Source organism: Loxodonta africana, chromosome 4 (genome assembly GCF_030014295.1).
Source record: "Loxodonta africana isolate mLoxAfr1 chromosome 4, mLoxAfr1.hap2, whole genome shotgun sequence".
NCBI classification, from domain to species: Eukaryota; Metazoa; Chordata; class Mammalia; order Proboscidea; family Elephantidae; genus Loxodonta; species Loxodonta africana.
Window position 1 is genome coordinate 38,265,227 of NC_087345.1, and position 26,920 is coordinate 38,292,146.

The following is a 26,920-nucleotide window of genomic DNA, read 5'->3' on the forward strand; positions in this document are numbered from 1 at the left end:
AGAACAAGAAAGGCATTTTTAATGGACGTGTAGACTATTCTCTTAGCTTGTGCAGTCAACAGTCTTCTGCTGAAAACACATCATGTGTACCATTTTTTGGAACTCTTGAGACAATGTTTTCTGTCTTTGCTGCTTCCACCCATCAATGGGACGTGTTAACAGACCACACTGGGGTGTCGGTGAAAAGGCTATCGACAACACGCCACAGCACGCACCATGTGGCAGTTAAGCCAGTTCAAGAAAAGTTCAGTTAAGTTTGTGGCAGCAGTTGAAGCTCTTTGCTATTCACATGACAATTTGGAAACAGGAGGAGAAGTACAAGGTCTTTTGCCGGCTGTGATTTCACTTTTCTGCGCTAGCTATACTTCTGGTGTGATGTACTTCAGGAAGTTAATCTTAAACAGCAGGACCTGCAGACTAATGGCTTAACTCCAAGGTGGTGACAAAGCTAGAGGTGCTAAGACTTTTTCTGCACGAGGAGCACAGAAACCTAGCGAAGCATGCAACTGAACAGGCACTTTTAAAATCAGATGAACATGCAACTGCAGTAGAGAGAAGAGCCAGGTTCAAGAAGAGGATGGCTGGGAATGGGGAGCAGGTAAGTGATGCTGGACTCACTCTGCAAGAAGAAAGTAAGAGGGCAATGCTTGAGTGCATTGACAGCTTTCATTCTGAACTTCAGATCAGATCAAGAGAGCCATCAAGGAAGTAGTAGCTATGTCTGAGGCTGTTCAAGAATAAGTCCCGTTGAGGGAGAGTTAAAGGTATCCATTCCAAAACTGACCACTTTCTATGACGAGATAGCGGAGAGTGAGCTTTTAACAGAAATACCAAAGCTGAGAAGGTACATGAAAGCAGCAGAGATTGATCTAGAAAAAGCCAAAGATACGGCAACATTTGACATTTTGGCATTCATAGCTGAATAGCACTTCATAGAATCTCTCCCAACCCTTTCACTAAGCCTAAAATTATTTCTAACAATCTGTGTCTGTGGCTTCATGTAAGAGGAGCTTTTCAAAGCTGAAACTTACTAAGAACTATTTGCAATCTACCATGGGATAGTCAAGGCTTTCTGATCTTGTAATATTATCAATTGAAAGTAAGTTAGAGAAAGGCATTGATTTGGATGAAGTCATTGACAAGTTTGCAGCTTTGAAGGTCAGGAAAGGAAAGTTCTGATTTAGTCAAGATGTTCACTAAGTGCTGAACTGCTTGTGTATTTGTCCCTGTTTATTTTTATGGAATTATTTCATTTAAGAATATATTTCCATATGCATTTGTCTACAACGTCTACATTATTTGGGCCGCTACTGATTATGAAAACCTAATCCATTAATGTATCTCATGTAACGGTAAAGTTTAACATTGAAATGAACATAACTTTGATGTAGTCCTTATACGTTTTTAACTTCTCTGTTGTTTTCTTACCGAATTTTCACTTTAACCACAGGAAACTGTGTAAATGCAAATACGTTTATGCTGTGCATATGATACTGTAATTTAAAGGTATGATTTTAATTTTGCTAGTTGTTTATGTCACTACTATTACCATTACATTCAGTGATATACGGAAATTACAACTTACAAGTAACATTAGTACAGAAAACATTACTAAGGATTCTATCTGGTCTGGTGTGGAGAAGGTCCGTGGCTGGGTGGGCGGCGAGATGACACCATGACTTACCACACTGGGTGACACCAACCCTAGTGATATCTGTTTTCAATAGTGCTTGATCCCTACCCTCTAAAATCTTACAACATAGATAGAAGGCATACACTGAACAAGAATAATGAATCTTACCAAAAAGTAAGCACAAATGCTATGGAAGTATATAACAAGAGGACCTAACCCAATAGAGAATGTGTAGGTGGGGGAGGATTATCCAATAAACAAGGTAAGCATAGGTCATTTACTAATCTGTAGTGAGCAATTTCACATGGGTTTCATCACATTAAAGATGTCACAAACTGAATGAGTTTTTTCCATGAACTCCAGTTCCTCAAAGATGTGGTGAAAAAACCCCATTGCTGTTGAATTGATTCCAACTCACAGCAACCCTACAAGGACAGAGTAGAGCTGCCCTGTAGGGTTTCCAAGGAGTGGCTGGGGGATTCCAGCTGCTGAACTTTTGGTTAGCAGCCACCAGGGCACCAACGTGGTAAAATCTTTGATGTGGTGAAAAAATGTGAAATTGTTCACTACAAATGATATGGTAAGCAAGGTAAGCATAACTATGCTTACCTTGCCTATTGGATAATCCACCCGAGTATGAAAAGGCTTCCTGGAGAAGGTGGAGCTAGCTTGGCAAAAAAAAGAGGTTAAGAGGTAAGGGCAATCACACCCATACAAAGACTCAGAGACCAAAAACAAAAAACTGTACAGCACATTAAAAAAACAAAGAAATGCCTCAGGGATCACAATCGTCGTTATGCTTAGACCCATTGTTGCAGCCACTGCGTCAATCCATCTCCTCGAGGGTCTTCCTCTTTTTCACTGACCCTCTACTTTACCAAGCATGATGTGCTTCTCCAGGGACTGATCCCTCCTGGTAACATGTCCAAAGTATGTGAGACGTAGTCTCGCCACCCTTGCTTCTAAGAGCACCCTGATTGTACAGATCAGACAGGCCTATAAACAAAAAATAACCCATGTAGTTCAACCATGCCTATGAGACTAAATGGGCACACCAGCCCAGGGGCAAGGATGAGAAGGCAGGAGGGGATAGGAAAGCTGGACAAATGGAAATGGGGAACCCAAAGTCAAGAAGGGAAGAGTGCTGACACATCACAGAGTTGGCAATCAATGTCACAAAACAGAATGTGTATTAATTGTCTAATGAGAAGCTAATTTGCTCTGTAGACTTTCACCTAAAGCACAGTAAAAAAAATAAAACAAAGAAGTCCCACTTAGCTGGTACACTGAGATGGGGGGGTCTCCAGAGAATACTATCAGTTGAAGCTGCAATGGTAGGCAGGGGCCACAGGTAATACGAACACAGCTGAATATGGGTAAGACACATATGGGAGCCTCTGTGTATAGGGAGACCAGTGAAAACTTGTTTGGAGAAGTAATAAAAGCTTTTAAGTAAGAGGCAGCTGCATAACTCAGAAAACAATAATAACATTGATGAAAATACCAAAAGTAGGAGGAGGAACTGGATTTAGTGGAAACAACTCAAAGTCTGTGATATGGTGGGTTTAATGTTCCAGCAGAGCATACTGAGGAGATGTCTAGAAGTATTCATCATCTGCTCTGTCTGGACTGGCTTCTTCCCTGCTAATCAACGGCTCTACTTAAAATCCAGCTTCAATTAGAAGTGCTCCCTAATTTATGCCCCTCCCCACTCAGATCACTCTTTCACGCTATATGCTCTCTTGGAACTCCACGCACTGATAATTCTTCGCAGGCTGCTGCTAATGTCCATACATTCACATGCTTGCCATACAGACTGCAAGCTCCTTGAAGGGCAACAAGGACTCCGATTTCTATTTCGGTTGTAATCCTTTTGATGCCTCTTAGAGCCCACAGGACTTGGTGAGCGCTCAAAATGTATTGTTAAGTTCCTTAGAGGATTGAGAAACCTAATACAGCTACACTTCTGAGGAACAGGCAAAAATAACACAATGGCTGTCTCGGGGAATGGGGACAAGTTCTTGCTCCTGCTTGGCATTACTTGTCCAGAGGTCTGAGTCTTGATGATAAATGATTTCCTTCAAAAGAGGTGGAAAAAAAGACAAGATTGGGGGTGATGGTTATAAAAAATACACAGAATACCTAATGGATGGGAACAAAAGGCAAATGCTTCCTGACTGCAAACCTTGCTTCACTTCTTTTGTGTATGGTTAGTACTCAAATTCTAACATTATCTCATTGCCCCAATACTTAAAAACCTGAAGACTAAACCATGAGTGAGTATACAGGATAAGCTGAAATTAAATCCGCGTGTGAATGCGCAGAGTACAAAGGCCTTTTATCTGTTCAGTTTACCTAATACTTTTTCTCTTATGTACAATTTTAGAAATGAAAGAAAAGGTTCAGATGCCCTGGAATGATAAATCTGCTCTTCTGACAAAATTTAATTCAAAAGAAATGGCAAAGATAAGGACATACTTTCACAGGAAAAGTTTACCCTGAAGAAAAGCTTCCCCAGTTTGGGCTCTCAAAACATTTTTAGAATGAAGCATTCGTTTTAATCCAGCACTCTTGTTTGACACCAAGATAGGTAAACAAAGCTGGTTCCTGTATGCAAAGCTTTTTTCTTTATGCCTTTCTCTCCTTATACCAGGAGTCAGCAGACTTTCTCTGTGAAGGGCCAGATACTAAATACTTCAGGCTTTGTGGGCTACAGGGTCTCTGCTGCAGCTACCCAACTGTGCTGTCATAGTGTGAAAGCAGCCATAGATAACATGTAAACAAATCAGCATGGCTGTGTTCCAATAAAACTTTATTTATGGACAGTGAAATTTAAACAATATACTTTTCACATATCATGAACTATTACTTTCTTCTTTTTTTTTTTTTCAATCACTTAAAAATGTAAAAACCATTCTTAGCTCAAGGCTTTGGGCCTGATTTGGCCTGAGGGTTGTAGTTTGTCAACTCCTGCTTTACGCCAAAGGTAAGATGGCAACAAAAAAATCAAAATTGGCCCAGACACAGGTCCGCTTGTTTTTAAAAGGGGAAGGGTGCTAAGGAAGGAAAGGAAAAAAAGAAAAGAAAAGCAGGAGAATGCAAAATCTGCTAAAAGAGGGAGAAGGGAAGCCCATGAGAAATTAGAAAACTACAGCGTGGAGGAAGAGGAAGCCAGGATAAAACAAAATTGAAAAAAAAAAAAAAAGGTTCAAGTTTGGAGGTTAAGGGAAAAAAAAAGGAGGGGCCAGAAAAGAAGGGGTAAAAACAAAGTTAACCTGGAGCCGAAGACTGGCTCAGAGGATGGGACAGAGATTAAACTGTAAGAAAGCAGAACATCATAAAGATATAGACTAAAGGAGGAGCCCAGAATTAAAAGTCAAGGCTACCATATGCACCAAATTAATCTGTCAGGAGGCAAGAACAGTTCTAGTGTTAGAAGTCTATTGTTGTTTGTGTTTGTGTTTATGTGTGTGTGTGTGTGTGTGTGTGTGTACAGATGATTTCCATTTTGTTTTTGTGTGGTGTTCATGGGAATATCAATACAAAGGAGCCAATCCTGAAAACTTCAAATCTTCAGACTTAGAATTTCCCCCATCTTTAAAATGATTTGGACCCAGGCAGAGCTGGGCTTGCAGGGGGCTGACCTCTGGACCCACTCCTATTCCTGACCTATACCTCCAAAACTAGAAATTTCAGCCATAAAGAAGGCAAGGCAAAGTAAGGAGGACCCTCCCATGTGAGATTTCATTATTACAACAGATACTAATAATGCTGATAAAATGGACTGATAACCAGATAGACAAGTTAGAAACTGCTTTGGACACAGACCAGAACAAATACTGTTTTCAGTTTGGTAAAGTGAGTGTCTCATGGCTGGCATTCAGCAAATACTAAATAGTAACCACTACAGAAATGCCAAAGGATCACTTTCATGAAGGGTCAAAGACTAAAGAATTATATCTGCTGGCTATCTAGGAAAGCTGAAAAATAAGGTAAAGTAAAAAATATTGACAATGGTAAAGGCTCTTGGTGGTGAGGAGGCAGATGAGTTGAGCCAATAAGACCATCACAGGTTCATTTATTCAACCAACATTTACTGAACCCACTAGGTATCTGGCTTGGCTGCTAAACAAAAGCCTGGTGGTTCAAGTCCAATCAGAGGTGCCTTAGAAGAAAGGTCTGGTCATCTGCTTTCATTGAAAACCCTATGAAACACAGCTCGTCTCTGACACACATGGGGTTACCATGAGTCAGAATTAACTCAGTGGCAACTAGTAGTGGTAAAGGTATCTGGCAGTGTGCTAGCTTCCAAGAATATAATATGAAAAACTAAGCTCTTACCCTCAAAGAACTCATGATCTACTTTGGTAACAAAATCTAACACAGTATGGGATATGTCGTAACAAAAACATGCCCCTGGTACTTTGGAAACACAGAAGAAAAATCCCTTGGCCAACCATGAAGGGGTAGCAGAAAGCTTCAAGAAAGAGGTGATATGTGTACTAAATGCCTTTTAAAATGTATATACAACTTTCTTCTGATCATTTGAGTACCAATATTGTCAACTGGAGAACACGCAGAAAAAGAAAATAAATATCACTGAGGAGAAGGTAGACAGGTTTGACGTGAGAGATGAGGGGTTTTATTTCGGCCATATTGAGCTAAAGGTAAAAAAAAATAGGTACAGAGCACTAAAACGGAGCTACGTATTTGGGCTGAAATACAGATTAAGAATTAATTCATGTCGGGGTGGTCACTGAGCCATGGGTGCAGATGAGCTTTGCCCAAGCAGAATGGTACAGTGAGAGGATAAGAAGGATTTAACAATTCAGGAGAAAACTGGCACTTAAAGGGCAAGCAAAGTAAGAACAAGTTGAGAAATAACAGATAGAGAGGTAGGAGAATACATGGCCGAGGAAGGAGGTGTTATCAAAAATGAATGAGTGGCCCACAATGTCAAAGGCTACAAAGATAGCATGCAGCAGCTTAAAAAACGTGGATTGAACCAAAGGTTACTGATGACCTCTGTGAAAAGTTTCAATGGGCAAAAGTAAAACAATCACAGATTGAGAAGTGAATCATGTGTTTAGATGGGAAAAAAGACATTCATGAAAACCCAAGGAAGTAAAAGCTGCCTGAACCATTTTCAGGTATTGAAAAGAGGGAATAGTCAGCAGGTATCTATACAGCTGCAATAAAACAGGAAGGAGAGGAGGTTTGAAAGTCTCTCATTCTGCCCTTCAAATCCTCTGGAAGCTTCAAGAACAGAGAATGAAGAGACAAGAGGTAAGGCCAAAGAGAAAAATTGCATTTATTGATACTACGTATTGAATGGAGACCTGGTGGCGCAGTGGTTAAAAGATCTGCTGCTATCCAAGAGGTCAGCAGTTCGAATCCACCAGGCCCTCCTTAGAAACCCTATGGGACACTTCTGTCTTACAGGGCTACTATGAGTTGGAATCGACTCCAAGGCAATGGGTATGGGTACCTACTGGATAACATTAAAAATACTACCTACATTTACACAATACTTTATGTTTTAAAAGATTTGTTCAGATATCCTCTCAGTTAATCTTAACAACTGAAGATGAGCAAGAAGCACCTTCATTTTACCTACTAACCCACTACCACTGCCGTCAACCCATTTTACCTACTAGGAAATTAAAATTTAGAGAAAAATGAAATAACTTAGATCACATAGCAGATAAAAGGTGGCAACAGGATTCTATCCAAGCCCAGACTGCACCTCTGCATTCTTACGGAGCATTTTCAGGGAATAATGCTGTGTGAAGTGACAACAGCAACTCAAAAGATTAGACAGGAACCTTACAGGGCAATGAGTTTATGTTAATGCAGGAGAGGAGCAACTCAAAACAAGGAGGGCAAGAATGGTTATAAAATTTGAAGAATGTAATCAATGTCACTGAATAGTACATGTAGAAACGGCTGAACTGGTGAGTGTTTTGCTGCATGTATTCTCAACAACAACAAACCAAAAAATTTTTTAATAAATTAATTAAAAAAATATTGTGTGGCCCTGAGCTGTGTCTCAGCTTTCCCATCTGAAAAATGAGAATAATAATAGAATCTAGCTCACACTATTGATAAATTTAAAGCTTTTAAAGGGCTGGCTCATGAAGGGCTCATGCAATGAACACTGGAAGGTACTTAACAACAGCAACAAACATTAGTCACTATTATCTTAAATTCAACAAACATAACCTGTACACCTTCCTCCTCCTATGTATCCTCTCTTGGTAAATTTGCATTCCACACCTGAAATCTGGGTGTCCTCCTAGAATCCTCTTCTCTCTCATCCCCAAGGTCAATCAGGTGACAAGTCCTTCTAATCCAGTGTTTCTCACTTTATTACTGCCTCCCCAAGAAGACTTTTTAGTCATGTTTTTCCCTAATTGCATCCCCGCCCATGAAATTTTAATGCCACAAGTTATCTGTACATTTGTTCATGTTCTGTGGCCTTTAGAGAGCCACAAATCACTGATTTTTTTTTACCCCCCTCCCCGAACCAATTTTGGTCCCCTTGGGAGCCATATTGCCCCAGCTGAGAACACGTTTTAATTCTTCCTCCTAAATATCTCTCAGTCCCATTCCCCTTCTCTCTATCCTTACTGCCATTGCTCTGTCTTTGAATTCTTTTCATCCAGACTGCTCTGAGGAGCCCTGGTCACGCAGCGGTTAAAGCTTTTGACTGCTAACTAAAAGGTCTTCAGTTCAAAAACCACCAGGGGCTCCATGGGAGAAAGATGTGGCAGTCTGCTTCCACAGAGATTTATAGCCTTGGACCCCTATGGGGTCACTATGAGTCATAATCGACTTAATGGAAGTGGGGTTTGGTCCGGTTTTGGACTACTACAAAAGCTTCCTAATTGGGCTCCCTGCCCCCATTTCTACTAGCTTCCCACCTATATGCCACCAGAGTGGTCTTCCTAAATGCAAGTCTGCTCATGTCAATCCCTTTCTCAAAATGTGTCAGCCTGAGCTGCCTCCACCTTCCCTTTGCTCACTAGGTACCAGGCACACACAACTTACAAACATTGCCTTCATGCCCTGGCGCTTTCTATTACCTTTTCCTAGAACGTCTTTCCCCCTTTGCCCTTCTAGTGAATTCCTACTTACCCTTCAACACTAAGGTCTACACACTCTCCTGAAGGCCTTCCCCAACCCTGCCGTACCACAGGCCAAGTAGAGCTGGCACTGTTCCTTTCACATTTCTCTGTGCCACAACTCTTCAGCTGCATCTAATGATAATCCCAACAACAGCTGACATTTATTGAATGTTTACTACATGCCCAGCTTTTTCTAAGCACTTCACATGTGTTACCTCATTTATCTGGAGCACCTTAAGTGCAGGAATTCTGTTTTATTAATTTCTGTACCTGTTTAACTGCTGGCACACAGCAGACATTCAGTAAACGCTTGCTGAAATGAAGCAGGGAGGCAAAGTGTTAGAGTTCCTAGCACTGTGCTCTCCCTTTGGTTTATAAGGCCTCTACAGCTTCTCGAAGCCTCAGTGGCATAGTGGTTAAGAGCTCGGCTACTAACCAAAAGGTCAGCAGCTCGAATCCAGCAGCCGTACCTTGGAAACCCTATGGGGCACTTCTACTCTGTCACATGGGGTCACTATGAGTTCGAATCAACTCGAAGGAAACAGGTTTGGTTTTGGTTTTGATTTCTGCTTCTTACAATGGCTTAAGGTGTTTGGTCTGGTAAGGAGGAGTGAGGGGAAAGGGATATGATTACTCCGTAAAAGGTTTTAACAGTTTCTTTGAAATTCTATGATTTAATGAAGAAAAGTTATTAGGAATGCCTTTCCAAGGGGAAAAAGATAGAATGTACTATCTAGAACAGCCACATATTTACAAATTAAGTCTATTTCAAGAATATAAATATATTTTTAAATGTTACTGGCAAAGGCTCAATCAACTATAGCCTAACAGTTCAGGGAAAACAACAAAGAGGAAAGATTTAGAAACTTAATATTTAAAAACATATACACAGGGACATTGAAAAACTCAGGTTATATAATAATCTAGTGAAATACTTTGAAATTGAATACTCATACAAAGATAAACAGAAAAATAAACAGCAAAGTGAAAACTACTTTCGTAGTTAAACTTAAGGGTCATTTGGGGAAGGTCATTTAAGTCCAGCGCTCCTACCCCCACCCTCTGCTAAATGAAATAACAACATGCCTTGATAATAATTTGAAAAGACTGCTTCCCATTGACGCAGTTTTATTCTCTGCAAAAAAAAATACATATAATTTTACACATACACGCACATTTGGCCTTCTGGATTTTCTTCTTTATTTTGGCATTGCATGAGAAATCCTGGAGTTAAGTCTTTGGATCTATAAACAATAACTTTCTGGATATGGCTGTAATTTAGAAAAGAGAGAGCTTCTAAAACAGAATTTCCTATGACTAAATGTTGAGACTAAAAACGAAATTCAAAATATTATATGTTCCCACCATACTTCACTATTCATTTATTATAAACATATCTCTGGGTGATAAGATTATGGGTGATTTCTATTTTCTTGATAACTTTGTAGGGCTTTTTTTTTAAACAACAAATATGTGTTGATTTTAGAGTCAGGGAAAAAAATAAACTTATTTTGACTCTAGGGGAAAAAAACCTGGCATTTTTGTTAAACTAATGACAAACGCTTGTTATTAATTTATAAGAAATTTCATATATGGCACCTAATTTCCCTTTTAGGAAAAAAAATTATATCTATTAAGTATTATAAGGGGCATGCCTCCCAAAAAAATATGAGGTCTCTGGCTCTTTCCCATGAATCTGGACTCTGGGACAGCTTAACTGAAAGAACACAGCAAAAGTAACACTATGCCAGTTTCCGGGCCCAGACCTTAAGAAACCAGCAGCTTCTACTGTCTGCCTCTTGGAACCCAACCACTATGCTGTAGGAAATCCCACTCACCTATAGAAAGGCCCATGTGGAGAGAAACCATCAAGCAACACCCACTTAGCAGACATGTGAGTGAAGAAATGAGCTGTTCCTAACAAGACCTACCCAAATTGCACATTCATGAGCAAAATAAATGTTGTTTTAATCCACTAAGTTTAGGAACGAATGGTTTTCTATAAAAGCAAAAGATAATCAAAATACCATATTTTATCTATTTGCCTCTACCCTTCCCCAATTACACTTTAAATTTTTGAACTCCATTTTTATCTTCATCTTTATATTCATTCCTTCATTCATTCAATAAAGATGTAAGAGCTACTCTCTAGCTCTGTGCTAAATAGGTTCTGCAGGTGGAGATAAAAAGCAGTCTCTGCCCCAGAGAAGCTTATAGTCTAGTTGCAGAGACCAAAAATAGACAATGACAACCATAACCTCGGGGCCTTAGCAGAGTAGCCAGTGATGGTAGATACTGAACAAATTTTGGCTGAATAAACAAAGAAATAAATCAGGCTCTCAGAACAACCTTCGGAAGTCTGTAGTATTGTCAGTTGTCAACGAGAAGCACCAGTTGTCAATGTTTACCTCTCAGCTCTAAATCCACCCCTCTTTGCCCTGCTTTGTGATACTGAAGCTGGACCCCATAAACATTTCTCCTTTGCCAAAAGGTGCAAAGCTAGTTTTTGTCTATAGAGGGCACTAGAGGGACACTACAAGGCCATAGCAGAGGAAAGGACTTTTCTTTCTGGTTTGGGATGCTTAATCCCCTCCAAGGTGTATTGCCAGTGGCACTCACTCACAGCGGTGTTCACTTTCTAGGGAACTTCTCTGCCACTTGGCAAACTGCTTTCTGACAATCAGCTCTGGCCCACCCACATCCTCTATGCCACCCAGTGGGATGTTCTTATAGACTAGCTCCAGCTTGTACCCTATGGCAAGTTTTTTTTTATTGCCACCAGTAGGCTACATATTCATGTGGCAGTCATTTCATTTCCAACTAGGTATGAATCTCACCCTTGGGAGTGGGGAGGGGCCTCTTCCAAGTTGTTAGTGTTTTCTTTCTGTACTCTCCTTCAGCCCTCGGGAAAAAAAAATCTCTTCCATTTGCAAGTCCTGTATTCCTTAGTAGTTAACAATGTTATTGTTGTTAGGTGCCACTGAGTTGGTCCCAACTCATAGCGGCCCCATGTGCAACAGAACAAAACACTGCCTGGTCCTGCGCCATCCTCACAATTGTTATGCTTTAGCCCACTGTCGCCGCCACGGTGTCAACCCATCTCATTGAGGGTCCTCCTCTTTTTCGCTGACCTTCCACTTTACCAAGCATGATGTCCTTCTCCAGGGACTGATCCCTCCTCATAACATGCAAGAAGTATGTAAGTCTTCCTCCAAACCTAATGCACTGTTCTTCTTATATAGCCCAGCTTCTCAGGTTATTTACTCAGCATACAGGCTGAATAAGGAAGATGAAAGGACACAACCCTACCCTTCCTGACTTTAAACCATGCAGCATCTCCTTGTTCTATTCGAAGGACTGCAACTTCATCTATGCACAGGTTCCTCAGGAGCACAATTAAGTGTTCAGGAATTACCATTCTTCAAAATGTTATCCATAATTTGTTGTAATCCACACAGTCAAATGCCTTTGCATAGTCCTTAAAACACAGAAAACATCTTTCTGGTATGATCTGCTTTCAGCCAGGATCCATTTGACACCAGCAATGCTATCCCTGGTTCCACGTCCTCTTCTAAATCCGGCCTGACTTTCTGGCAGTCCCCTGTCAATATATTGCTGTAGCCACTTTTGAATAATCTTCAGCAAAATTTTGTTTGCATGTGATATTAATGATATTGTCCTATAATTTTCACATTTGGTTGGATCACCTTTCCTGGGAATAGGCATAAATATGGATCTCTTCCAGTCAGTTGGCTAGGTAGCTGTCTTTCAAATTTCTTGGTGTAAAAAAGACGAGGGAGCACTTCTAGCACTGCATCCGTTTGTTGAAACATCTCATTCGGTATTCCGTCAATTCCTGGAGTTTTGTTTTTCACCAAGTTTAGGCTTCAGTGCAGCTTAAACTTCTTCCTTCGGTGTATCAGTTCTGGATCATATGCTACCTCCTGAAATAGTTGAATGTCGACCAATTCTTTTTGGTACAACGACTCTGTGTATTCCTTCCATCTTCCTTTGATGCTTACTGTGTTGTTCAGTATTTTGCCCATAGTATCCTTCACTATTGCAACTCAAGGCTTGAATTTTTTCTTCAGCTCTTTCAGCTTCAGAAATACCAACAGTGTTCTTCCCTTTTGGTTTTCTAACTCCAGGTCTTTGCACATGTCATTATAATACCTTACCTTGTCTTCTTGAGCTGTCCTTTGAAACCTTCTGTTCAGCTCTTTTACTTCATCATTTCTTCCTTTCTCTTGAGCTCCTCTACGTTCAAAAGCAAGTTTCAGAGTCTCTTCTGACATCCATTTTGGTCTTTTCTTTCTTTCCCCTGTCTTTTTAACTCCCCCTTGATTTCTTCATGTATGATGTCCTTGCCGTTATTCCACAACAATACTTAACCACTTTTTACTAGTTAATAATTATTTGTATTACATTCTTCCTGCCAGATTATTGTGTGGTTTCTGTCTCCTGAATGCATCCTGACTGGCACATGAGGAAATAAAAGGTCTCAAATATAAGAGAGACCTGGAAAGGCACATTTTCCCAAAGCGCCATCAAATGATTGACTAATAATAAAAAGAGATTGAAAGGGCAGAAACTAAACGAGCGAAAATGTTCATGACAATCTCACTAAAAATCTTTATTTTGCCTAATTACATTTCTTAGAAAAATGTCTTTTACCTTCTTGAGTATTTTTTCAAATCTCCCATCTGGTAAATCTTAAAAATGAGACTGACATGCACACAGAAAATTTTGGTTACTTGAGAGACCTGAAGCAAGAAAGTTACAGAAAATAAAGAGGCTATAGCTACCAAAGTCAGGTAATCTAAGACATGTGACTCCAACCAGAGCTGGTATTAGAGACAGAATAGCATAGTGAGTAGAAATGTAGACTGTGGAGCCAGACTGTCAGGGTTAAAATCTCAACTCTGCTACTACCAAGTTGTGTGACCTTGGGCAATGTATCTCTTAGTCTCTTCATCTATAAAATAGAAATGATCATCATAGTACCTACCTCAAAAGGTTATTATAAGGATGATAAAGTGTTTATACACCTGAAACCCTCAGACCAGTACCCAATCCAAATCTGTTTCTAACCTTCTCTCTACATCAACATTCTCAATTCATTTTTTTTTTTTTTTCCCCAGCATCTTCTGATTTTGAAAAAGTCTGGGGGACCTATCTTGTTCCAAAAATTGCTCTCCTGTACTTTTCCTACCATCTTTGGTCCTCAACCTGGGTTTTGCATATTAAGGATATGTAAAACACCTTCCTTCTTCAAAAGGCCATCATTTCCTTCTAGATCAGTGGGTGTGGGACCTTTTCAATCCAAAAGGAATGGGTGTGATAAGGCATATCGAACAACTCTCATAATCAGCTTCCTTTAGGAACTGTCCCTTCCCTACCCTAGCTATCTAGTGACCTACGAGAAGGGCTTGTGACCCAAGTTTAGACCAATCAGACTTTGAATCTTGAGGGAAGGAAGGTGAGATGGAGGAATTTGACTGGAGATGGTCATACAATGGCCCAAGATCCCCAGAGTGGCTTCATTCCTGTCCTTTCTAAACTCTGAAATTTGAGCAATCCCTTCAAAGTTGTGAACTACCCAGTGTATTTAGAGAAATTCTTGTTCTTGCTTATGTCAGCATCAGGTGCTACTTCTTGAACCAAAGAGTCCATATATAAGCTGTTAAACCAAAAAAAAAAAAGTTGCCTTCAAGTCAATTCCAACTTACAGCAATCCATTCGTGTCAAATTAGAACTGTACTCCATAGAGTTTTCAACAGCTGATTTTTCAGAAGCAGATCATCAGGCCTTTCTTCGAAGGCACCTCTAGGTGGACTCAAACAATCAACCTTTTGGTTAGCAGTGGGCATGTTAACCATTTGCACCACCCTGGTGATATCTCTTAGTTTCCTCATCTATAAAGTGGGGCTCTCTGAAGTCCCTTCCAGCTCTAAACTTCTACAGTTCTAACAACGGGATAAGTCTCAGCAGATATACTCTGCCTTCTCTGTAATTCTCTGAACTTCACCGTTCCCATTCAGCACCCATATACTTTATCAACAAATGGTATAACAGGGAGATTCTTTAAAAGTCTTGTATTGAGGTTATAAAACCACAGGCCTCTCGTTTGCCATTTAGTACATCTCAGCAATATTATTTTGGTAACAGCGTTGCCATCCTCTCTGCTATGGTGCTGAGCATAAATAGAACATGAACATTTCCAGGAATTGTCAACTTGGCGCTTCTTGTAAAGACTTAGGTTTCTTTTATAACATTAATAAAAATAAAGCCTACGACTAAAACCTGCCCCAAACATCTTGTAGCAGTCACATTTCCTTCTCAATTAAAATTTATTGTTTAGAAAAGTACGACGTCCTCTTTTTTTATCTGGGGGAAATGCCCTCCAAAGAATCATACATACACACTCCTTACTGCTCAAACTGGGGAACAAGTATAAACACAGCTGCCTATTAAAATTAAGTAAAGTCAAACATTCCTCAGCTAGCTACAGCAGCAGCCTACAAGTCTGAACTATACCCATAAAAAGAGAAAGCTCCGTTGCTAAGCATATGGTTAAACTCTGAGGCCACACTACCAAAAAAACTGGTACTGGAGCTGACAGCTTTAGATAACATGATTGAAGAGCTGCAAAAGTGGGACCTGATTTCAGTATCAGAAGAGCCAATACACTAACCCCCCCTCCTTTTTAAATTATATTGTGCTTTAGGTCAAAGTTTACAGAGCAAATTGGTTTCACATTCAAAAATTTATAAACGAATTGTTTCCTGACATTGATCCCCACAATGTCCCCACTCTCCCCCTCTCCACCCCGGGGCTCCCTATGTCCATTGTTCCAGTTTTCCTGTCCCTTCCTGCCTTCTCATCTTTGCTTTGGGGCAAGTGTTGCCCGTTTGGTCTCTGGCCCTCTCTTGATTACAGACAAGATTTAGTCTGTTTTTACTCTGAAGGTAGCCAGTTGGGATAGGGGAAACCCTGGGACTCATTCCTTGACCCCATATAACCTCACATTAGACCAAAAAAATTTTAAAAAGACAAAAAGAGAGATGGAGGGGGAAGAGAAAGACACCAACCAGGAATTGTCTCAAGACAATAGGCAGGAAAGAAAAAGTCAGAAAATCCCCTTGAGCTTCACTGCCTGTCTGGGAGAGAATGGAATAAGGGGAGGGAAGAATGGGGGTTAGTAAGTGATAGGCTCCGGAGCAGCCACTACTTGCCATCCAGTCAACTGGACTCACGGCTACCCCATGGTGTCTGAGTAGAACTGTGTCTACAGGGTTTTTTCAATGGCTGATTTCTCAGAAAAGTTCATCAGGCCTTTATTCTGAGAAGCCTCTGGGTAGACTTGACCCTCCAACCTTTCAGTTAGTGGCCGAGTATGTTAACCATTTGCACCACACTGTGACTCCAGAGAAGCCACAGTTTATTAGAATTAGAGAGAAGGGGAAATCTAAGAATTTTGAGGAAGTGTTTTTATAGGATATGAATTAGTAGGCTTTGCAGTCAAAAGTACCGGATTCCAAATTTGGTTCTTCTACCTTGCATGACCTTGGGCAAATTATTTAACATCTCTGTACCTCCATACTCTCATCTGTGAAATAAGGGTAATAACATTAATTTCATCAAGTTATTGTCAGGATTAAATGAATTAATAAACGTAAAGGACTTAGTGCTTAACCCATATGTCATAGATTGAATTGTGTCCCCCAAAAGTATGTGCCAACTTGGCTAGGCCATGATTCCCAGTATTGTGTGGTCATCCTTCATTTTGTGATCTGATTATCCTCCGTTTTGTGATGTGTTGTAAATCCTAGCCTCCATGCCTGTGGTTATGGTCCCATTTTGGAATGAGCTGTCTGTTATGTTAATAAGACAGGATTAAACCAAAAAAAAAAACCAAACCCAGTATCATGGAGTCGATTCCTACTCACAGCGACCCTATAGACAGGATTACGTCACGTTAATGAGGATTAAGGTGGCATGCAACACCCTTACTCAGGTCACAGCCCTGATCCCATATAAGGGGAGTTATCACCTTTTATCTTATAAGAGGTAAAAGGAGACAGAAGCGAACAGAAAGAGAAACCTCCTATCACCAAAAAAGAAGAGCCAAGAGAGAAGTGTGTCCTTTGGACCCAGGGTCCCTGTGCTGAGAACCTCCTAGAACCAGGAGACACAGAGAGCTGTAACACTGGAGACAGGGCAGGATGGCAAGAAGCAGCGACAGGGAAATGATGGCAGCAGAACCATAAGACAGAGCAAGGCGGCATAGGAACCAACCCTCAGAGAGAGAGTTAAGTGCCTTCAGGCAGGAGGCCTCCTGGTGAAGTGGGGTGCCTCTGGGCATTTATCAGGGGAACTAAAGAGCTTTGTAAGACTTGCCCAAGCAGGCCAGGGGCCAGGCCAAGGGCTGAGGGGCCAAGGGCCAGAGAGAAGCATGCCTTCAGATGCAGTTGAGAAGAACCTGTCCTGATAGACCTTCCTCCAGAGCCAACAGACAGAAAGCGTTCCCTTCGAGCTGGCACTTTGAATTCATACTTCTAGCCTCCTAAACTGTGAGAAAATAAATTCGTTTGTTAAAGCCATCCACTTGTGGTATTTCTGTTATAGTGGCACATAGTAAGCTCCCAATAAATATTATGGTTATTTTACTGATGTTATTTGAGGTTCTTTCTGAGACACAGAAAGAAACTGAAATTCATTTTTAATTACAAACAAAAACCGTGGGCAGACAGGCTGACTGACTGACACACAGATGGACAGACTAAGCCAGTCTCAGCCTTCCCGATCAGCCATCTGTCTCCTTCCTCCTCTCCTCTATCCTCACACCATCTTCAGCTCAATCTGTATCTCAGAGCAGCATCCATCTTATTCCCCGCTGGCAATGGGACACGTTCTGCCTCCCCTTGGACATAACTTGATTGTGGATGGTTTGTAATTATCAAACAATGTGAATAGGCAATGAAAATAATTCTCCCAAATACAAATTCTCCAGCTGTGTGTTATATGCCCTCCAGTCAATTTTGTTCTAAGTGCATCTACCTATATATCCTTATAGAGCTCTACTGGGTTTTCATGTTGGTAGTAGAGCTAAACCTGTATGACCCCAGCCTGAGATTCTAGAACTGTTGAGAAAAAATGTACAAGAAATGCAAGGAATTAAAAGGATGTGAGATTACAGACTTAAACTATATATCCTTCTGGAAACCCTCATGCCATAGTGGTTAAGTGCTACGGCTGCTAACCAAAAGGTTGGCAGTTCAAATCCACCAGGCACCCCTTGGAAACTCTATAGGGCAGTTCTACTCTGTCACACAGAATCAACTCGACAGCAACAGGATACATCTTTCTACACCTCCATTCCTCCCATCTTTCTACCTTCCTCACAGCTTTGGGAGGCCCACGGTTGGGGATCTATAAGTGAGAAAGGAACCACAAGCCTAACCAGATGATAACATCTCAAGGTTCTCAACCCTGGCTGCATTATAAAATAATCTAGCGAGATGTTTGCTCCTGTGTACCTGTGTATGTGCCTATACACAGGCAAGTATGTGTGTGTACGTACATGTACATGTGTATATATTAATATCATTGCCCATACCCCACCCTCTCCAAAAATTTTGGAATGAATTGGTCTGGTGTGAAGCCTAGGCATCGGTAATTTTTTAAAAGCTCCCCAGGTATTTCTAATGCACAGTCAGGGCTGAGAAACACTGAGCTAAATCAACCCTGATGGTCAAGAGGGTGACTGATGTAGCTGAATAGCCCGTACATCCACAGGAAGGGGAAAAAAGTCACAGTGAGAATTTCTAGGAGAAAAGAACATTAAATCCATTTTTTAAAGTGAAATGGAGGCATCTCTGCTGTGGTGAGACTTGTCACATGGTTTGCTATTCCTAGAAAGAGCTGCAATTGGCTGCCGACAGATGCATTATTTCATCAGTCCCATAAATACTCAATAAAAAGTCTTCCATTCTTCCTTTATGTCAGCCTTGCAGAAGCGGGCGGCGGGGGGGGGAATCTTCTGATAAAACACAGTAATGAACTATCATAATTTCCTTTTAAAATGATTAAAATTAGCACTAATAAAAATAAAACATTTTAGTAAAATTTCATCCCATTATACCTCTAAAAGCCCTAGAAAATGTTCCTCTTAAAATGAAAAAAAAAAAAAAAAAACCGCATTAGTACAGTTTTTAAAAAAGCCTGTTTCAATTATTAACATTACAGCACAATTCAGTTCCATTTCAAACCCAGCAGGGAGCCAATGCAGAGCAGCTAAGAAAGTTCTAAATCAAGAACTGGGAGGCCTGGATTCCAGTCCCAACAATAAATTACATTAACCAGCTGTGTGAGACCATGGACAAGTTGACTTACTCTCCCTAAGCCTGGGTTGTCTCGGAGAAAAATCAGATGATCTATGAGTCCCTCGAAAGTTCCATAACACCAGGAGAAGGCTCCATTTTGCTGACTTTGTTACATTAGAGGATGAATGTGCTTAAAATTTAGAAAACTTAAAATTAAACTACACTGGCAATTTTACTAACAAAGGTTTCCAGTTCTTGCCACTGTGCAGAAAATGAAGGAGCAAAACAGTAAAGCACTTTGAATAAGGTATTATCTTCTCTGAAGTACAGCTGGAGGCTTCCTTCCCCAACTATACCAGCCAAGCAATGGCTCCTGCTCCCAAACCCCTGTTGCTCTTTCTAAATGACATATCACATATGAAAAGAATCTTCACACTTTTTTGCCTGTCCTTATACCACTATTATTTTCTTAGTATTTTTTCATTAAATTCTAGTTAAATACTGTTACTCATCGAAGGCTTTAAGTATGAGGATGCCTTTTTCTCTATTAAAAAGAGAAACTGGCAAGTGTCAAGGGAGGTGTTACAGATATACTTGTACCAAACACCTGAGTATTATCAGGATTGGAACAGAAAAAGGAAAAAAACTTTCTTCTATGTGATTCAGTATTGTTTAATACCAAGACCACGTGTTATCGAAAGTTAGCTCAAGAGCCACTCTAAATCATGGCTGTACACATCTCACATTTTGGGAAGCACATGGTGGGCTCTCAACAAATAATTGCAACTGAACCCATGCTGATATGCAGTGATCCATCTCTCTACGATGAGGGTGTCCTCTCTCAGTCAGGCCTGGGCTGTAGCTACTTTGTCACCTATGGCTCCTTAGCAGTTGTGGTCTCTTCTATCTGAGATGCTTTCCCCCCATATATCCATGTGGTTCACTCTATCGCTAACTTCAGGTGTCTTCTCAATGCCACCTCATCAGAGATGCTTTCCCTGACCGCCTTATATATGATGGTAAGCCCTTCTTCCCTATCCTCATGGACTATTTTTCTTCATAATACTTATCACCACCTGATATATTATTTATTCATTTGTTTATTTCCTGTCCCTGCCCCTTCTCCCTGCCACCACACTAGAATATACTGAGCTCCATGAAAGCAGGGGCTTTGTTTTGTTTACTGTCATACCCCCAGCACTTAATATCTGGCACATGGTCAGTACTCAATATTTGCAGAACGAATGAATCAATCTCATTAGCTTGGTCTGGACAAGATTTTATATGTTGTTATATACCCAGGGTCTGGCATTAGGGTCCTCAGGAAGTATGTGATAATCTGCTAGTCATACACAGAATCAGGGCTCTCTGAAAACTCTCCCTTTACTTAGCTCAGGCAGGGGTCTTAGGTGGATGCCAGCCCACAGTTCCCTCTCTAGTTCATGAGACACCACAAGGTGAATACTACTTAGCCACATAAGAAGCACCTGGATAGACCACAAGCTAGATAAACTGAAATCAACACTGAACTGATCATAGACAGAGTAGGGGTGGTAACATGGCATGATTGGAAAATTCTATGAAATAGATCACAGGCTCGAAATCTCTCTAATAATCCTATTACAATACCTAAAAATTTCTGCCAGTAGAGCTCCTAACTTCACATGCATCCGGGTATTCACAGAGCCAGAGTTTATCTCCAGAGAGTGGCTGATGTGGCTCAGCCTGGTCACTCAAGACTAGCTCCAAAAGAGGCAGGCTGAGCCCTCGAGCCCCTGGGTAGAGGGGAAATAGACTGGACATGTGTACTGCCCCAGTGACGGTAGCCAGGGAGTCCAGGCCATAGGATTCAGGAGGAGAACGAGCTCAAGCTCAGGAAAGGTTAAGGCAAGTATCAGCCCAAGGACAGCCACTCCATCAAGTAAAACATATCCACTAAAGAGCTGATGCTAATGCAAGAGGTGATGATCTGTCCTCCCAGAGACCCATCCTTCACTGTGGCCTGTGGCTAAAAGTACATAAAGCAGAGGCCTAGTCTAGATAGGAGAGATGGTTTAAAAAAAAAAACCCTCCTCTGAAGCCTAAAGGAAGACTGGGGTAAAAGGTAAAAGGCAGGGAAACCAGGCCGACTGTTAGTGAGAATCACAGCAGAGGCCCAGTCCTTTAGCCAGGGCTGGAACAGGGAGGCCTGTGGCCCAGGAGTCACTCCCACCAAAACCTAGGCTAAGTCCCACCAGATGGTCAGGGTGGGGTGCCAACAAACCTCCTCTGCAGATCCAGATTAGCTCAGATACTAGAGTTAGTTTGGCAGTGCAGACAGGGCCCTTCAAGCAGCGGGAAGCCAGCGGGCAGACACATGCTGCCTTCAGCCAGACAGGACACTATCCTCATCTCTTAAACAACCTGATAGGAGCCCAGGGAGGATTTCCAGCTGATCTAGTGTCTAGTACGTGACCTTGGCCAGTAAGGGACGCACTGTGAAGTGTTCTTTCCGTGGTGCCAGCCTGGATTAAGTCATTTTATCACCAGAATGCCCCTTTCAAAACATAAGAATCCCTACTAGGTAAGAAAAACATGAAACCACAATTACCTATTAACATCTAAGAGACAGACCAGAGAACCATCACCTAAGCAGATTCTGGGAAAATAAACAGAATCAAAAGGTTCACAGTGGTGGGTGGGTGTGTGTGGGTGTGGGTGTGTGTGTTGGGATTTGCTTAGGAGAGCCGGGGAGTGTTAAAAGAGTAGCAAGTTTCAAGACACAACTTGATTCCTCCCTAAAAAATTACATCCAGAACATAAAGAAAAAGCAACTGGGACCAATCATCAAAAAAGGCCTCTGCTGCAGCTCAAATGTACAAGTGAAACACAAAAATTAAACAAACAAAATAAAGGGAAAACCAAGAATCTCTGAGAAGACCAAAACAAGAAAGCTTTTTAATAAAATAAAATCAGTTCATTCTTAGAGGGGATCATCCTCTTGGTCAAAGAGAAAGCTGTTCCTTCCCATATGTCTCAGGCCCTCACAGGAAAAGACCACCAAATCCATACAAATTACCTAATGACAACCAAAATAAATAAAACATAAGAAGTGGTGAACATATACATATACACACATACTAGCACCGCATTTTCCTACAGTCTAGTTCCTCCAAACCCAAAGATGCCTTTATGATTTAAATAGACTATTTTAAAGTTTATTAAAACTACTATATTACAGCACTGGAAAAGCACAGGTGTCCTGGGAAATAGGCCTTTGGGCCCATTTGCATTATTTTACTGGAACATTAAATTGGAAGGCATCTCAACTCTGATACTCTTTACAAGATTTTCAAAAGTAACCTAGGTTTCCAATTACTGAAACCCCAATTTAATTTTGGAATTAAAATATTACCACCAAGTTAATTACACACTTAAGAACATTTTATGGTCTCAAGAGAAGGCTGTTAAGTATCGACTCCTTTAAGACATCTCATTTCCTCCATCCCTTCCCACCCACACACATTAAAAAATCATTCATAAACCACAAAAACTTATTATATACTAGGTTTCCCATAACACATGTAGATTTTAAAAGTGATTTGTATGAAATGGAAAACTATAAAGAAGGGAAAGATAAACCCCAAATTCAGGGTGGTGATTATCTCTGAGGTGGGATTAGGTGATAATCTGAAAATTGATATTCAATAAAAACAACTTTTTAAAAAGTGAGTTTATGTAACTGTCATTGTAGAAGGTATATAGAGACATAGGTAATTCTGACTCCCTCATCAGAGTATTTTTTTCAGTAACAGTGTAACTCAAGAAGTAAAGAATTAGGTGTACTTTATTTAGTAGCCAACCTATCTTCCCATTTGACAACTTCTAGAGCATTAACAAGTCTTGGGGAAAACATTTTTCTAAACTTCTACACAGATATGCTCTATTTTTTCCCCACTCTATTTCCCACTCTTCCCATTCTGCTTGCTCCCAAAAAAAAAAAAAAAAAACCTATTTTCCCTCAACTTCTCTACAACTTTCACCATTTGATTAAAGAAAACAGTTTAATTTCTTGTTCTCCAAACAAATCTGAAGAACTGAAAATGGGATCATGCCTCTTTGAGTAACAGGCAACAGTACTCTTTACATTGCTCAAAAAGGATTATAAAATATTTTCATATGGAAAGATGTTCAGTTTTCCCATTCTGTTGTTTCCAATTACGGGTTGCCAGGAGGACCTCTAAGTTAAACGCCAGAAAAAGACATTGGATACCCTAATATCTTTTAACCCCTCCCCTATTCTATGTTATCTATTCTGCTTTCTGTAAAGTGGTAGAAATGTCTTAGGTCCTTTAGTTTGGCTTTGTTCAGACACCTGAGGTATTTAATTTTGTAAGGATAACCCAACCTGAGGATTCCTGTGATCCTCAATATTTTAAAAAGCCAAAAACATACATTTACCTCTAATTTGGCCAAGTTAGGAAATGAAAATATGTTTGTTTTTTCCACTGGGATTTTACCAGGCATTCTTAACTGGTTATCTTATGCTGATAAGCTAGGCAGATATATGTCTAATAAAAATAGAAGAATTAATCATAATTACTAAACACATGTAGTCTAGAAAATCATTCAAAATATGAGGTCCATGGGGCAAAAATAATAAAAGTTGTCTTTTATTATTGGTATTTGTTTTTTCAACTTGTATTTAAATAACAACAGAGTCTGGGGACCACTGATTATCAGTGACACTATCACTGCTATCAGAAACCCCAGAGTATATTGATTCTCTAGGGTCAACTTTTGCAGGCCAACTTTTAATTATCTTTTTGTGTGTGTGTCAGCTCAGTTGCCCGTTCCTCAATCTTTGTGTTAAAAAAAAAAAAAGTAGAAGTCATGGAAAGTGTTAAGAGGGAACAAGTGTTTCATATCACATCTTCTTCCTGCTACTAACCAAGCTAATGACCCCAGGGCTGTTCCTCTTTTCACAGCTTCCAATTCTCCTTAAAGTCAAAATGAGGCCCTCGCCAAACTACTGTCCTTACAAAATTAAGCACTCCAGGAGTCTAAACAAAGCCAAACTAAAAATGAAAGCCTTAAACCAGTAACCTTTAAAAAACAAAGTCACTCTTAAAAATAATCCCCTTTGGACATATACCTACAGCCCAGAGAACAGGTGCAGGGCGTGCCTTCCTAGAGGCTGTCTCCTCCTTCATGAATCTGACCTTTTCCAGCCAGCAGCTCTGGCACCCCACGAATCAGTTATCAGTAGACCTAATGCCCGCTTTCCCATTTGCACTTTCCAAATGGCTCCTGATGCCAAAGGCTGAGATATGACCTGGCTCTCTAATGAGAACATGCCTCCCAAGTGGCTTGCCAACCTTCCCTGGAAGCATTTCTAAATGTATGCTCTAACCTCCCTCTCAATCTCACAATCATGGCTCATTCTTCCTTCCTTCCCTGCACTTCCTAATTCCACCTCCTCATCCTGTCCCTCCAGTGCCAAGTCCCTTCAGTCCAAACTCCTTACCCACTTTCAGGAGCCCACCGCACCCCCAGCTTAAAACCCAACTTCAGATCCAAAGGGCACAGTTCCAGCAATTCCGGAACTAGTCTGAGGTAATCTTTTTGAGGCCTACCTGCAGGTGGCTCAGTTACAGCTTCTTCCCTTGCCTTCTCCAGCTTCTCCCTTACCCAGGGAAACTCCTGCAGGGAATCTAGGAACGTATCAAATGCTTTTGGACCCCTGGATGGTAGGATATCAAGCAGCAGCATTGTTCTCCGGAGGCCTGTGACTTGAGCTTTGATTTCCTGAACATGGTTTTCCGTCAAGATCCCTTCCTGGTAAAGGTACTGAAGAACCAGTCCCTCCACCAATACCTCCGCACCCAGTTCCAGGCGAAGTGAACGAAGCACTTGCTTGTCTCTAGCCTCCATTTCCCCCTGGAACAGACAAAAATATAACTCAGATTACAGGAATGCAGATGAGCCCCTATAGATAGTGTTGCCCCTAAAGATCCTGTTTTGGCAATGTAAGCTCCTTAACGTCAGGGAAATCTTTGAATCTTAGCAGAGTCCCAGGCCATGGTGTTCAATACACGGTTGTTAAACCAACCCAAATTATTTTCAAATGTATGTGAACATAATAAACAAAAACTGAAGAAACATCATCTTTTCTCAGTTTCTGCATTTCACATAATGGGTCCTTGTGTGAAAGAACAAGTTTAATTCCTTGTCCAATAAACAAACTGTAGGGTGAGGGAGTGGGTCTGAGACCCTGCTTAAAAAGCTATATTTATCAGAGAATTACAGAGTAATATTTAATTTTAACATACTTGAGAAGAAACTTTTTATTTTAACATTGCCTTCATCAGAGATTCCCCCCACCCTGCTCCTCCACCACCTCAGAAACCGTCACTGTGGATGCAAGGGCCATTTTGACTGTGGGCACTTGCAGAACCTGGTCAGCAATAGGAATGGGCGACAGAATCCAGCAGATTCCAATGAGTTTAAGGATCTGTTTCAGTAAAAGAAAAGGCTCTACACCATCATGTTCAAGAAAAACATTAAGTGTTTGCGTCCAGTCCACAATAAACCTTATACACAGTCCTATTCCTTCTTCCTAAGAATTGAAAATCTTCATCACTACACCGCCGTAGCCACACATGCATGGGCTATTTAATGGGTTTTTTTCCTCTCAAATGTAAAAAAAAAAAAAAAAAAAAGTCCACATTCCAGCCCTGATGAGCAGCCATGAACGGTTTGAAGTCACATTTCCAACACTACTGCCACAGTGAGCTGGGGCAGCTGTGTGGGGGCAATGAAAACTCCTGACACTTACAGAGGATAAGGGGCAAGGAAGGGATGTAAGGGCGGCAGATGGGGCTTCAGACACCCACAGACAATAAAACGGAAGGGCAAGGCCCGATCCCTCCTCGCTGTCCTCTGTAAAGTCCCGAAGGCAGCAGGTGAAGAGAAGGCTGTGCACATCGGCTTGCGAGAGACGATTTGGAGCTTTTTTAATTCCCTGCCTCGCCAGCTGAAGCCTTGTTGTATTACGAACAGGAAGAACAACGAGAGATTTTCAGGGCAACTTGATCCCTAAAAAGAGTTGGAAATGATCTTCAGAAAGGACTGACCAGAGAGTAGATCCCCGTTACCACTAACGCCACCCGAAGCCCGGCCCCTCTCGGAAACCCTGCAAGCAAGTTAAAGGAGTGAGAGCGCCACGCCGGGTTCTGGCGGCAGACGCCACAGCGCGGGGCCTTCGAAAAAAAAAGATGAATTCGAAGTTTCTGGTTTCCTGTTACTTACGTCTGCAACCACGTATCTTTAAAAAAAAAAAAAAAAAAACTGCAACCGGAATCCAGACTGTTAAGGAACCTGTACCATAGGCACCATCTTTGTTGAAGGCGAAAGCCCTGAACAGGAAGTATTGTCGCCATCTTTGTCGAGGTCAAACAAAGGAAGTGCTGTAGACATCTTTACTAGGGGCGCAAGTGTCAAACTGAAGCCTCTTCCGCCATGTTTGCTGTGGGAAAACAATACACCGCCTGCAGATGGACAATACTAGCGTCACCCAGGGGATTATCTAAGTCAGGAGTAGTTGGATAATTGTCATGGGAAATTAGGGATATTTAAAATCATTGCAAAGGCTAGGGTAGGACTGGATTTCCAGGAATGACTCTCTGAACAGTATTGCCAAACTGGCTTATGACCACAATCAGGAAGATGGAATCCATTCCACAGCCCCAACCACCTTTCAACACCAGCTGAGCAAATGGCTGGACACTGGGACGCTGCCACAGAAAAACCAAGGTCTCTGCAGCTGTGTAATTGTATTTTAATATGCCAGCAAC

The 26,920-nt window shown here is 41.1% G+C and overlaps 1 protein-coding gene across 15 annotated transcripts in view; it reads right to left on the reverse strand.

The window, feature by feature from the left end:
• The window catches only part of CRADD (CASP2 and RIPK1 domain containing adaptor with death domain), a 310,952-nt gene extending 284,482 nt beyond the window's left edge, over nt 1–26,470 (reverse strand). For 3 of the 15 annotated variants that reach the window (XR_010321722.1, XM_064283730.1, XM_064283729.1), the window contains exons 1-2: nt 25,903–26,342; nt 24,701–25,004 (exon numbers count right to left, since the gene is read on the reverse strand). Coding sequence is in view for 14 of the 15 variants with exons in the window: in XM_064283730.1 (XP_064139800.1) it covers nt 24,701–24,998 (298 nt within the window). In the remaining variant the exon portion in view is untranslated. Of the gene's footprint in view, nt 22,144–24,700; nt 25,005–25,902; nt 26,354–26,375 lie in introns of those variants that run through there. The other 12 variants (XM_064283733.1, XM_064283732.1, XM_064283734.1 and 9 more) reach the window with 9 other exon arrangements.
• Between the last annotated feature and the right edge of the window lie 450 nt (nt 26,471–26,920).